General features: G+C 38.4%; 2 protein-coding genes across 2 annotated transcripts in view; one reads left to right on the forward strand and one right to left on the reverse strand.

The window, feature by feature from the left end:
• FZD3 (frizzled class receptor 3) overlaps positions 1-15,095 on the reverse strand; it is an 80,787-nt gene that overhangs the window by 44,643 nt on the left and 21,049 nt on the right. Inside the window, exon 3 of the mRNA XM_006153209.3 lies at positions 7,381-8,398. Within this exon, the coding sequence (XP_006153271.1) occupies positions 7,381-8,398 (1,018 nt within the window). The remainder of the gene's footprint in view (positions 1-7,380; positions 8,399-15,095) is intronic.
• The window catches only part of FBXO16 (F-box protein 16), a 137,637-nt gene that overhangs the window by 7,485 nt on the left and 115,057 nt on the right, over positions 1-15,095 (forward strand). The window lies entirely within an intron of this gene.

A 15,095-nucleotide genomic window follows, 5' to 3' on the forward strand; every position in this document is an offset into this window, starting at 1 on the left:
TGGGACCAGCAGTTAGCATAATGGCTATGTCACTGGACTCCCATGTAGTCAACCACGGTTCGAGTCCTGGACCTGGTGGCTTAAACTCACGCCAAATGTGTGTGCGTGCGTGACCGAGAGGAGAAAGGAGGAGAAGGGATTTCGGTGTGGCCATCCCCCTGGGGGGTAATTTTTCGCTTTCTGTCTCTCTCTGTCTTTCTGGCGAGCACATGCACCCTATAGCAAAAACCTCTCAAAAAAAAAAAATGTAATTCTGTCATAAAATGTTTTAAGTCTGTTAGAAGGCACTACGTAAATAAAAGATAATTATTACTAAAGAAAAGACCCCCACATATCTGGAAAATTATTACTATCATTATTTAAAAACACCTACAGGGGCCAGACCCATATTGTAGTAGTTAAGAGCTGAGTAGAAGCAGCCATATCCCATATGGCTGACCAAAGTTTGAGTCTTAGCACCAGCAGCTTTAAAAACAAGCTAGGGGGGCCAGCAGCAGCATGGTGGTTAAGGGTGCTGGACTCCTACATAGCCAATTGTGGTTCGAGCTTACTTTCTCACTTTCCCCCTCTCTCTTTTCCACTCTGTCCCTCTCTGCTCAAATTTAAATAAATGAATGAATGCATGAATAAATAAAGTTAAATAAAATAATTCTTTGAAATAAATAAATAAATAAAATACCCTGGCAGGGGCTGGCAGGTAGCATGGTGGTTAAGGGTGCTGGACTCCTACATAGCCAATTGTGGTTCGAGCTTACTTTCTCACTTTCCCCCTCTCTCTTTTCCACTCTGTCCCTCTCTGCTCAAATTTAAATAAATGAATGAATGCATGAATAAATAAAGTTAAATAAAATAATTCTTTAAAGAAAAAACAACACTAGGCAGGGCCAGCAGGTGGCGTGGTGGGTAAGATGCCATAATGACATTTCAATCAATGACAGATTACACATACAACATGTCCCATAAGATTATACAATATGGCCTGAGTGTATAGTAAGCTGTATTACCCAGGTTTGTTTATTTATTTATTTACTTATTTATTTTTTGTAGAAAAGTTTTTGCTATAGTGCGTGTGCACTCACTGGAGAGACAGAGACAGAAAGCAAGAAATCACCCCCTCAGAGGGGATGGCCATGCCACAATTCCTTCTCCTCCATTCTTCTCTCAGGATTTTGGGCACACATGTACATGCACCCAGTGTGAGTTTTAAGCTGCCAGGTCCAGGACTCAAGCAACAGTCAACTATATGGGAGCCCAGTGATGTAACCATTACACCATCTGCTGATCCCTATCACCTAGGTTTGTATAAGTTATACCATAGTATTCACACAACTATGCAACTGTCTAATAGTGCATTTCTCAAAATCTATCTCCATTATCAGGCAATGCATGACTGTATGACTGAACAAGTATTCTAGGGATAAATTTCACTGTTTTTAAACTGCGAAAAAAACATTGCTCTAATTGTTCAGGCTGTATTTCATAATTAATTCTGAATTCAGATACTAAAAATTACTTTTTCAAGGATTATTTAATATACATTAAAAAAATAAGTGAGGCCAGCAGGGGGCATGGTGGTTAAGGCACTGGACTCCCACATGGCTCACCGTGGTTTGAGTCCTGGACCTAGTAGCTTGAAAATCAAACTGTTCATATTTGCCTACATACCCAAAATCCCAAGAGAAGTAGGGAGAAGACATTGAATCATGGTCTTGCGCACCCCCCCACCCTATGATTTCTCACTTTCTCTCTGTCTCTCTCAAGTACTCGCACATGCCCTATGGCAAAAACAAAAATATTAGTGCTGCAGTGAAATGCTGATTTCAACAAGAACACATTTTAAAGATTTTAAAATACTTTACCACCAGCCCATTCTTCAAATTTTAAACTTACACACCTGTAATTTGCATTAAGTCCAACCGGTATTTTGAAACAATGGAATAAACTACTTCACAAAATGACTTTTCAGGTACTCAAAAGCTTCTTTAAGAGATGACTATAAACCAACCTTACATTTTTAAGCAAACATATTCAAATATTACTTGCTCTTTCTAAGTCACATGAAGACGCTACTCCATTATTACTTACTACATTCCTAAAACTTCTCATTAGGAATTACCAGGGCTTGCCAAGTGTTCTCTTAGGGCTTGCCAAGTGTTTTTTTTAGGCATGCTCAATGATAGCAAATCTTGTTCAATTCTGTGTATATATTACTTCAAAATAGGAATTTAATATCGCTGGTGCTCAAGTCACCAGATTCCTCTACAATTAAGTCTTTAATAAAAACTAATAGTATTATCCTAATATTTAAATAATAAAAAATAACAACAGGCCAAATATTGTCTGATCTCATTTATGAGGTACTTGGCACAGTAGAAGTCATAGAGACAGAAAGTTGAAAGATGATTGCCAAAGGTTGTGGTGGTTATTTCTAATGCATACAGGTCCTAATCTGGAAAGAGGAAAAACATTTCTGGAGATGGATGGTGGTGATTTCAAAAAGTTCATGGAGAAACAGAATTAAAAGTATGAGTTAGGTACCAGCAGATGGCACAATGATTATGTCACTAGAACTCCTACATGGCTGACCGCAGTTCAAGTCCAGACTCAGCAGGCTGAAACTCATACCAGGTGTGTGTGTGTGCGTGTGTGTGTGCATGTGCCCAAAATCCTGATAGGAGAGTGGAGAAGAAGGGACTGTGGTGTGTCCATCCCCCAGGGGGTGATTTCTCGCCTTCGGTCTCTCTGTCTCTGTCTCTTTGGTGAGTGCACACACCCTAGAGCAAAAAAATCTCTTGGGGAAAAAAAGAAAAGTATGAGTTTACTTTGATGCAAAAAGAAAATAGAAATTCATGAATAGATTTTTATGTGAACCTTTGAAGACCCCTGCTTACATATAAATAAAGGGACAATTTAAAACTAACTAACTAAATAAATAAATAAGGAGTCAGTAAGTGGCAAAGTGGTCAATGTTTTGGACTTCCACATGCCAGACCATACCCGTACCTGGCGGCTTGAAAATTATTCCAGATGTAATGTACATGCATGCACAAAATCCCAGGAGAATGGAGAAGAGACTGCAGCATGGTCATCCCCGGGGGGCATCATTTCTCACTTTCCCTCTCACTTTCCTTGTCCTCTCTAGCAAGCACACATGCCCCTACTGCAAAACCCTCCAAAAATAAAAACTAACAAACTACAGTTTGTCAACATGCTACAGTTTGGGTGAGCTTTAGTTTGCTGACCGCTTCGCTAATATAAACAGTATAAGTCAAACTACCTCGTTTTGCTTCAAATGCTTTAGAATGGCAGGAATAAAGCCACACCTCCTATTTCATCAAATTAGAATTAACAAAAGAGTTTGGCAGGGATATTGGTTATAAACCAAAATACAAACACCAATAAATAGCATTCAACAACAATAATTAATTTAAAAATGTAACAGAGAAAATACCCTATTGCAACTGCATTAAAAAAAAATCTATAAGGTATCTAGGAACAAATGAATAAAAACATAAACAAAAAGTTATTAAACTCATTCTTGAAAAGATGACAATTTTCCCCAGATTAATTTATTAATCAAAATCCCAACAGTGTTTACTATGAAAAATTTATTCTAAAATTCATATAGAAGGGCAAAGTGCCAAAACAGCTCAAGTAATTTTGAGGAAGGAAAACGAAATGTGAATTGACACACAGATACACAAACAAACCAACAGAGCAAGACAGGGAGCCTTAAAACCAAACTCGTACATGGCAGAGGTGGCATTATCGTTTAGACGAGCTATCTGATAAATGGTGCCGAAGGCACACAGCTTATCCATACCAAGACTATTTAAATAACAACCAAAAAGTAAATACCTAGCAGTGCAAGGACAAATCACAGACAAGAAATCAGGGCCAGCAGGTGGCATGGTGGTTAAGGGCACTGGACTCCCACATGGCATACCACGGTTCGACTCCTGGACCTGGTGGCTTGCTCTCTTACTTTCTCTTTCTCTCTATTTTTCTCTCATCCTGTCCCTCTCCAGTCAAATTAAAACAAACAAATAAATAAAGTTAAATAAACATAAATAATTCTTAAGAAAAAAAAAAGAAAAGAAACCCCAAATGGCCAAAAAAACATCAAAACATTCAAATCTACTAGTAATAAGGGAAGTATAAATTACTGTAGAATTGAGATACCATTTATAAGGTTGGCAAAAACTTAAAAGCCTGAGGATACCAAGATGGGGAGAAAAGTAAAACTCCACATCTGCATGAATATAAACCAAAACAACCACTTGGGTGAAGATGTTCACGTCCTACAATGCAACAGCAACTCTGCTTTTTGCCTATACAACTCCATACAACTCATGGGAACTTGTGTTCATATACAAGGAAGACAGATACCACAGAATGCTCATTGCAAAATGATTTACAGTAGGAAAATAATTGGGACCTGTATGTGCATCCAAGGAGAAATTAATGTAGTACATTTATGCGACAGCATATTCTACTGTAGTTAAAATAAACATTAGCAATACACATATCAATATGTACATTCTCAAAAATACATAACTGAACCAAGAAAAGCAATAGAATAATCCCACTTATCTGCATTTTTAAAACTTGCAAAACAGCAGTTTAAATATATAAATATTTAGCAACACTATAAAAATACTCAGGAAAGAGGCCAGCAGGTGATGTGGTGGTTAAGGGTGTTGGACTCCCACATGGCTGAGCACTGCTTGAGTCCCAGACCTGGCAGACTGACTTCTCACTTTCTCACTCTTTCTCTCTTCCTCTCCCCCTCTGGTCAAATTAAAATAAATAAATAAAGTTAAATAAAATAATTTAAAAGATACTCAGGAGAACAATAAATACCATATTTATGAGAATGGCTACTCTTCGAAGAGAGAAAGAAGGGGAGTATGGAAAGAAACAGAAGAGGCATTCACTCTGATAATACTAGACAGACACACAGATATAGCTGCAATGCATATGACATAAATTAAGATCTTAAGTGGGTGTTTGTTACTTCCTGTAATAATTCTAAGGTTTTTTTTTTTTTTTAAGAATGATCTTATTTAGCTTTGTTTGTTTGTTAATTTAAATTTGTCCAGAGAGGGAGAGAGAAAGAGAAAGTGAGAAAGCAAGCTGTCAGGTCCAGGACCCGAACCATAGTCAGCCATGTGGGAGTCCAGCACGTCCACCTGCCGGCCCTGTAATTCTAAGTTTTTAAAATCTTTTATAACATAAACTTTCTTAAAAAGACACACTTTGGGCCAGCTAGTGACGTGATTAAGGTGGCTGGATCCCACATGGCCAACTGTACTGTTTGAGTCCGGGACCAAGCAGCTTAAAAAAAAATACACCAGGCATGTGTGCATGCATGCCCAAAATCCTGAGAGGAGAATAGAGGAGAAGGGATTTTGGTACGGCCATTCTCCTTGGGAGATGACTTCTCACTTTCTCTCTCTTTCTTGCTCATGTCTCTGGTGAGCACGTGTACCCCATAGCAAAAATCAGAATAAAACAGAAAAAAAAAAACACGCTTTAGAAAAATGAACCAAAGCTGCAGTATTAACTTAAATATATCTCAAAAAGAAAAATATTGAGTTTAAAAAAGCAAGTTGAAAAATCACACATTAAGGGTATCACACATATTCAAAACAGAAAACTGTTATATACATATCGCCAATCATATAAATTGTCATAGGAATGATATACTTCAAGTTCAGGATGATGGTTACCTCTGAATAGAGAATAAAAGAAACAGCATTGAGGGGCCAGAAGGGGGTATAGTGGTTAAGGCACTGGACTCCCACAGGGCCAACTACAGTTCAGGTCCCAGACCTGGGAGCTTGAAAACCAGACCAGGTATGTGTGCATGTGTGTCCAAAATCCTGAGGAGAATGGAGAAGGGACTGTGGCATGGCCCTTCCTCTTGGAGGGTGATTTCTCACTTCACCTCTCAGTCTCTCTCCAGCAAGTGCATGTGCCCTATGAAGAAAAAAGAAAGGAAAAAAAGAAACATGATTACGAAAGCTCAGCAAGCTTTAGCTAAAATTGTAATATAATTGATCGACTGACTGACTGATGTGTGCATGCATGCTATGGGTGCATGCACTCACCAGAGACAGAGAGAAGGAAAGTGAGAAACTGCCCCCCAGGAGGGACGGCCATGCCGCGATCCCTTCTGCTTCATTAGCCTGTTGAGATTTGGTGCATGTACACACACACACCTGGTGCGATTTTCAAGCCACTCTGTCCAGTGGAGTCTGCTATGTGAGATCCAGCACTTCAATTTCTATGCTACTTGCTGGCCAGTATAGGATTTATTTTAAAAGTCTGATGTGAATGTTGCATTTGCTGAAGTCTAGTGATGGATGGTTTAAAATAAAAATACAGGGTCAGCAGGTGGCATGGAGGCTAAGGCACTGGATCCTACATGACCAACTTTGTGGTTCAAGTCCCAGACCTGAATTCTGGAAAATCACACTGGATATGTGTATTTGAGTGCCCCAAACCCTGAGAGGTGACTAAAGGAGACAGGAGACTGGACTGCATTGTGGCCATTGCTCCTAGGGGGTGATTTCTCACTTTCCCTCTCTCTTTTTCCAACAAGCACAAACATCCTATAGCAAAAAACTAAAGAAAAATAAAGAAAACAAGATTTTAAAGGAAGAGGGAGTGTTCTTGTATTCTAGAGAAGGATTTAAAGTGGGAGAGAAAAATATTTAGTATCAACTATTTTATTTTACTTAACTACATTCCTTTTCTAGGACTAAACTCCAGCAGGTCATCTAATAAGCACAAGCAAAACATGTAACATTTCTAAGCTTCTAGTTAGAGATGTTTAAAAACACTAAATTTAGAGGGAACCTCAGTAATCTCTAAAGTTCTTCTAGATTTAAAATTCTCTGATTCTATGATTATCAGAGGCTCTAAACTGTTTAAAATCAAAGGTAGATCACAAAACACTCATTATGCGAAGAAAAAACAAAACCATCAAGAGTTTATATATTGCGTGCTAATTTTGCAAAACTGTTAAAACTATTAATTCCTAATTCAATCATCAGTAAAGACTAAAAGACAGTACCTTTTTATCAGTTGGTCGTGTTCCTCCCCCATAAGCCTAGTACTAATCAACAAACAACTGTTTTGTGGTAACTGAAATAAACTTTTAAATCATCTTTTAAACTGAAGATGTCTACACAAATGTGTATTTCATACATAGTTACCACGATATATTTGCTAGTTATCTTCTCTTTTAAATTTTAATATACAAGTTGAAGGTTCATGAAAAGATAATATATATCTGAGATGAGATCTTTATAACAACATGCCTTTTTTTTTCACTATCACACATTCCAAAATGTATAACAAGGTTGCCCTTACCTGATACGGACATGGGATGTGATATTCTCTGCAGCGTTCTTGTATCCACGTTGTTTCCCAGATGCCACGGTATGCTTGCTCATAAAAATAGCATCCAATTACAACCAAGAGTGGTACGAGGTAAAGAATGCTGAAAACACCAATCCGGATCATAAACTTCACTAATTTATCTTGGTTCTCCTTCTCTAATGGAATCTCAATTCGAACTCTATTTAGGGATATAATGCCAGCTAAGAGGAGAGAAACCCCAACTACCACATACAGGCAGAGGGGAGCAAGAACAAAGTATCTCAATGCATCAACGTCGTAGAGGCCAACAAAACACACGCCACTAATATTGTCACCTTCAATTTTATTCATCGCTAAAAGGATGATAGTTAGAGTTCCGGGGATGCCCCATGCACTGGCGTGAAACAGCAATGCTTTCTTCTCAATAGCTTCACTGCCCCACTTTGGCACAGCTGCTAAGAACCATGTGATGGTGAGAATTACCCACCATACGCTGCCAGCCATCGTAAAAAAATAGAGTACCATAAAAAGCATGGTACAGGCTTTATTATGAGATCCTTGGGTCACTGTGGAAGCCTTATACTGTGCAGGACTAGATGCGTTGCAGGCTACTCGGTCCTCAAGTAAAAACCCAATGAAGAAAATTAATGATACCATCATGTAGCAGACAGCATAAAATATAATAGGCCTTTCGGGATAACGAAATCTTGTGACATCAATCAAAAAAGTCAAAAAAGTAAACAAGGTGGCAGAGAGGCAAATGATTGAAATCAATCCTATGAAATAGCGAGCGAATGACAGTTCTTCTCTCCTAAAGTACATATTTGGACAAGGTGGTGAACAGTCACGCACGTGTAAAAAAGAATAACCAAGATCAGGATCAATTTTCAACTCTCGAGGACACCAAAAACCATAGTCCCTCTGCACTGCCACTGGGGCACCTTCAGTTGGATCTCCAGCTAAATTCAGATCCACAAGTCGGGGGTACGGCTCATCACAATCTGGGAACCTAGGAAAACACAAGGTGAGAACCATTTTTACTTACAGGGAAATCTATAACCTAACAATTTGGATTTTCCAATTTAGTACCCATGGCCTTATTTATACCTATGTCCTTGGAGGGCAGCTGCAATAAGTAGCAATAAAGTAGATGAGTCTTGTTTGTGGGCCATATAACTGAATTTTCCATCATTTACAAGAAAAGATACAGTTTTATAAGTAATTTGTTTTATCACCAAAAGACAGTAATGTTTATTAAAACAGTCAAAGCATAACCATCAGTTATTGATAGTAACAGTACTTACAGAATATTCATTTAGAACATGCAGTTTAAATACTTCAGAATATAAAAAAGTATACACAGTGGGTACTAGAACTACAGCAGCCCCCCTTATGCCCGAGGTATACATTCCAAGACCCTCAGTAGAAGCCTGAAACCAGGAAGAGTACAGAACCCTACATATACTTTGTGGTTTTTCCTCTACGTACCTACCTATGATAAAGTTCAATTTATAAACCGAGCACAGTAGGAGATTAACAAAAATAATCAATAACAAAGAGAAAAATAATGACAATATACTGAGCTAAAAGTTCTATGAATGTGGTGTCTCTCCCTCAAAATTTATTATATTCACAGATAACCAAAATTGTGGAAAATGAAACCATGTTTTGAGGGGGTGGAAGAGTTCCAACAGATAGCAAATAAAAGTTACTTTTTGTTCATTTGGTTTTTTTAGAGAGATTTTTGCTATTGGGTATATGTGCTCATTGGTGAGCCAGAGAAAGAGAAACCTAGAAATCACCACCCCCAGGGGGGATGGCCACACCACAATCCCTTCTCTTCCATTTTCTTCTTGGGATTTTGGGTACACAGGCACACATGCCTGGAGTGAGTTTTAGGCCACCAGGTCTGGGATTCGAACCATGGTCGGCCATGTGGGAACCTTATGTGTTGCTAATTAATATTTTCAACATAACCATTATGCCATCTGCTGGTCCCACTTTCTGGTAACTTTTACAGCACAGTCATGAATTTAACCTAGACTCAAATATAAATTATTTAATCTAAGTGTTAAAAATTGTCCCTAAGTGTCTGGAATGCTGTTCAGTGACTTGAATTAGCATTTAAAATTCTTTAAGTGGTTGGGCCAGCAGATAGCATGGTGGTTAAAGCACTGGATTCCACATGGTCAACTCCACAGTTTGAGTCCTAGACCCAGCCAATTGAAAAACCAGGTACCTTCATGTTCAAATCCCAACAAGGCAATGGAAAAGAAGGGAATACAGTGTGCCCATCCCCTGTGAGGGGTGATTTCTCACTTTCTGTCTCTCTGTTTCTCTCTGGCCAGCACATGCGCCCTAGGTTTAAAAAAGAAAAAAATTTTTACAAGTGGCTTACTTTTAGGATACTCCCTGTCTATCCTACTGATTCATTAAAGAGTTTCTAAAGTCTCTAATGCAAGCTAGGTCTTTCCCCCCCTCCCTGATTTTTCTCCAATCCTATGCATTCTCTAATTCAAATACTTTCAAACTTTTAGGTACATAAGAAAAACTTAAAATGTAAATATTTGGCTCCCTACCACCACAAACCATATTTCACTGTGCTTTAGGTTAGGGCCCAGAAGCCTGTATTTAACAAGTTTCCAAAGGGGCATAATCTATGTACTTGAGAAAGTGTAATAGCTTCAACACAAATTAAAAAGCAAAGTGGTGTTACAAACATACATAACTAAGGACGCTATTTTCATGAATTCCCCTCATCTTTAATTTTCTTGCCAAAATCAGTTTCTTAAGCCTTCAGACTCCAACTAGCTAGCTGTTTACTGTTTTGTACTCATTCAAATAGTTTCCAAGGCTATCACTTATATTAAGTTTGCCAAACACATGCAGAACCTTATGCTGTTCCTAATTAATATTTTCAAATCTTTTTATTTTCTAACACAAATCATTTTCTTTACAGGGCCTGGAGTATAAAGCCAAATAACAGAAATGCACTGCATTCAAATACTTAGAATAGTATGTATTTAAAGCCCTGTAGAATCTCAGGGGTTTAAGATAAAAAAGAAAAACAGAATTTCTATCCTTGTGCTCAAAAGGAGACACAGACTTATAAACACAATACAAAATACAGCAGTTTGATACATGAAGCAATCAAAATCTATATAAGGTATAAAACAACTAAGATAAGGCTTAATTATATCAAAGAAAGGGGTTTTGAAGGACTTCACAGACCAAGTCCCTCAGTACAGGCTTTTGAATCAGTATTTGCCAGTATTAGCTATATGTCAATGGTATTCTAGCGAGCAAAGGCAAGCTGAATAGGGCATATTGAGTAATTCTGGAACATGAAGTATCCGCAGGAAATGAGGCTGGAGACATAAGCATATTGCAGAAGTGTGTGTGTGTGTGTGTGTGTGTGTGTGTGTGTGTGTGTGTGTAAATGTTGATATAAATTTTAAAACCATGCAAAGTAGGGGCCAGTCAGTAGAGTGGAGCTTAAGGCAACTGGGTCCCACATGGTTGACTGTGTGTTTGAGTCCTTGGACCCAGTGTCTTGAAAACATGCCAGGAGCTCATGTGTGTGCCCAAAATCACAAGAGGAGAAAGGAAGGGAAGGGACTGTAGCACATCCCCCCCAGGGGAGTTTTTCTCACCCTCTCTTTGTCTCTCTGGTTAAGTGTACACACCCTGTAGCAAATTAAAACAAACAAAGACAAAGTAATATATTTTCTATGGATATATTCATATATACAGATGACAATTCAACATATATACTTGGGTAGCTAATAAGTACCTTAATATTTACCTCTTATGAAATCAAACTCTTGACTTCCACTACTCAGATGTCCCTACTGCTCAAGCCAAACTCTTTGGGGGGATCATCCCTGACATCCTTCTAGCTCATAGTCCCCTCACATTCTACCAGCATTTCCTGTCATTCTACTTCATGATATATCAGAATCTGACCTCTTCTCATTTCCTCCACTGCTGCTGCCTAATTTGGGCGATCAGTTACCTCTTCCCTGGACTTCTGGAAGGGCCTCCAGCCGAACTCCACGTCCACATAGCAGCCAGAGTGATTCTTTAAGGCATGACACTCCTGCATTCATAATCATGCCTCTTCTGCTCGAAACCCTCTAATGCCATCCCATCTTATTCAGCGTCTAAATGTGCTACCAGAGCTACAAACACAGGCCCCAGCCCCCATACTTTTCTGATCTTATTTCCTGCCACTCTTCTTTACTATCTTGGCTCCAGCCTCTTTGGTCTCCTGTTAATTCTTGGAGTTCAGCAAGCATGCTTCTACTTCAGTCTGCACTTGCTGCTCTGTTTCCTCTGACAGGATTGCTTTTCTCAGATATCTGTATCACTTGTTCTTTCACTTTATTTAGGTTCCTGGTCCAAAGCCTCCTTATCAAAAGGCCTTATCCAATGACTCTATAGAAAAGAGTCTCTCTGCTCCCTTGAATTGGATCACAATTACCTAATCCTATTCTCTCTTATTGGCATTCACTACCATCTGACTTTATCAATTCATCTGATATCGCCCACTACTACTGCCACTGCTGGAATTTTAGCTCCGTAAGAACAGGGACTTGGTTTTGTTCACTGCTCATCATCAGCATCAAAAGTAATGTCTAGCACACAAAAGATATTCAATTAATTGTTGAACTAATGAATCCTGTATGAATATATGCATTTAAGCCTAACCCAAGAATCAGGAGGATAACTAGGCACAGTGTGGAAGACTGATCTGAGCTGGGAAAGCAGAAATATCAGGTGGGCCAAAACAAAATCCAGATAAGACAGATATCAAATTAGGTAGATAAATGCTACAGAATTTATAACTGATTAGAGGTAAGGGTTTGAAGCCAATGAAGGAAGAACAGATGATGACTTTGTGTTGGTTAAAGGTGGTGGATTCTCACATGGCCGACCACAGTTTGAGTCCCAGACCTGGAGGCTTGCTTTCTCTTTCTCTCTCTGTCTCTGGTCAAATTAAAAAATATTAATACCAAATGGAATTAAATATATAATTTTTTTTAATGTGCAAAGGAATAAAATCAACTTTAGACATTTTGAAATTGAGGTATTTAAGATAAATCAGGCTAGAGTTTCCAAAGTCTGCTGGATATGCAGGTTTAGAACTTAGCAGGGAGATACCAAGGTTGGAGATTTAAAGTTAGGAGTTATTAGTATATAAATAAAAGTTAAAATCAGTACGACAAGGGGGTCAATGATGCAACAGCAACACAAGGATCTGTGAGGCTGACCTATGTGGGAATGTTCTGGGTTCATGTCCAGAGACCTCCCTAAACACTCTGAGTGCACACTTGTCTATGATCTGAGGCTGGTTGAAGCTGGGGGTGGATCGAGGTATGAAGACCCTCTTGAGAGTGCCTCTCTCATTCTCTCTCTCTCTCTCCATTTCACTCATGTAAGAAAGAAATGAAGTTTTTAGCTTTTAGCTGGAATCGCCATCTTCCAGTAATTAACCAAAATGACAAACACAAAGGGAAAAAAAAATCTTCCAGTAATTAACCAAAATGACGAACACAAAGGAAAAGAGGAGAGGCACCCGATATATGTTCTCTAGGTCTTTTAGAAAACATGGAGTTGTTCCTTTAGCGACATATATGCGAATCTACAAGAAAGGTGATATTGTAGACATTAAGGGAATGGGTACTGTTCAAAAAGGAATGCCCCACAAATGTCGCCATGGCAAAACTGTTAGAGTCTACAATGTTACCCAGCATGCTGTTGGCATTGCTGTGAACAAACAAGTTGAGGGCAAGATTCTTGCCAAGAGAATCAATGTGCGTATTGAGCATATTAAACATTCTAAGAGCAGAGATAGCTTCCTAAAACGTGTGAAGGAAAATGACCAGAAAAAGAAAGAAGCCAAAGAGAAAGGTACCTGGGTTCAACTAAAGCACCAGCCTGCTCCACTCAGAGAAGCACACTTTGTGAGAACCAATGGAAAGGAGCCTGAGCTACTAGAACCTATTCCCTATGAATTCATGGCATGATGGGTATTAAAAATAAACTAATCTGTGGTCTATTAAAAAAAAAGGAAAAGAAATGAAGTTTTTAAAAAAAGTCAGTGAGATGGGCTTACCCAGAGAAAGCAACAGAACTAGAGAGCAGGAATCGAAGTCTAGAAGTACCGGCACTTAAGGGGCAGAGAGAAGGATCCAAGAAGGAAATGAGAAGGATTTGTCTGAGATACAGCAGATCACATGACAGTCTAAATAATTTTCAGGAAAGGAGGATGGGCTGAGATTGAGGGGAACAAAGGTGAAGAATGGCTATGAAGTAGATAATATAGGTTTGCAACAGGGAATGAAGGGAATGAAAAGAAAACTTTTGAACAAGAAAAGTAGTTACAAACAGGAAACAGAATTGCTACGGTTGGAGAATCTTAAGTATACAGCATAACTAATTTGTAAGAAATTGCTTTAATGGCTTTACACAGAAATCTGAACAAGTGGATTAAAGAATGAGTTGAAATGCTAACAAAGTGTCATATCAAGGGGCAAAACACAAAGTTTAAATAAGGAAATAAATGAGATCAGGAAGGAGGCTACTTGGGATAAGAAAGATTAAAAGTCTTGGGATGGCCATGAAGTTGAAGAACAGGTACTATGGTCATGAGGGCAGAGCCCTCATAAATGGATTAATGCTTCTTTTATAAAAGGTTTCAGAGATAGTTTCTCTTGCTCTTTTGGGCTTCTGCCACGTGAGAACACACCATTCCTGCCCTCTGGAGGATGCAGCAACAAGGAACCATTTTGGAAACAGACAGCAGTCCTAACCATACACACAACCTGCCAGCATCTTCATCTTGAACTTCTCAGCCTCCAGAACAGTAATACTAGAATCAATTTTTATTGTTTATAAATTTCCCAAGCTTTCTCCCTTTCTTTCTCTATGTGTGCCTGTCTTTCTCTGGTCAAACAAAAATGACCAAATGAATAAATAAAATTAAAGAAGTGATTCTTTAAAAAAATAAGGCAATGGACATAGTAGGAATGAGGGTATGAGAGATGTGACAATGAAAGTTGTTATGAAAGATCAGTTTGTCCCAGATGTTAATATTTCAGAGTAAGGTAATCTCAGGCTGTAGTGAGGAATAAGATAGGTTTAATCCTGTCAAAACAAATAAAGAAATAAGGATTATGGAGATATATACTTGCACATAGTTATTAAAAATTTTAAAGCTTCTTTAAAAATGGTAATTAAACATAAGAAGTACAAAATAAGGTTCCTGCCCAGGCAATCTACAACTGTTGTTATAAAGATAAAGAAATTTTTAGACTTCTTTGCTTTTTAAAAAAAGAATTATTTCTTTCTTTATTTTTATTTATTATTGTTGATTTTTAATTTGACCAGAGAGAGAAAGAGAGAGAAAGCAAGCCACCAGGTCCAGGATTAAAACTGCGATCAGCCATGTGGGAGTCCAACACCTTCACCACGCTACCTGCCAGCCCCCAGAAGTCTAAAAGAAGAACTTCTATAAACATTCCCAGATGTCAGTGAATTGACTAGAACTAATACATATTTCTCCATCTAACAAAAGACAACAATAATAGAACTACTGCTAGAGAACTACTGTCAAATAACAAACAAAATTACCTTTCTTTCTCTCTCTTTTTAAAATTTTTGATACAGGGTGCATGTGCTCACCGGAGACAGAAAGAAGGGAA

The sequence above is a fragment of the Tupaia chinensis genome, unplaced genomic scaffold (genome assembly GCF_000334495.1).
Source record: "Tupaia chinensis unplaced genomic scaffold, TupChi_1.0 Scaffold000366_1, whole genome shotgun sequence".
Lineage (NCBI taxonomy): Eukaryota > Metazoa > Chordata > Mammalia > Scandentia > Tupaiidae > Tupaia > Tupaia belangeri.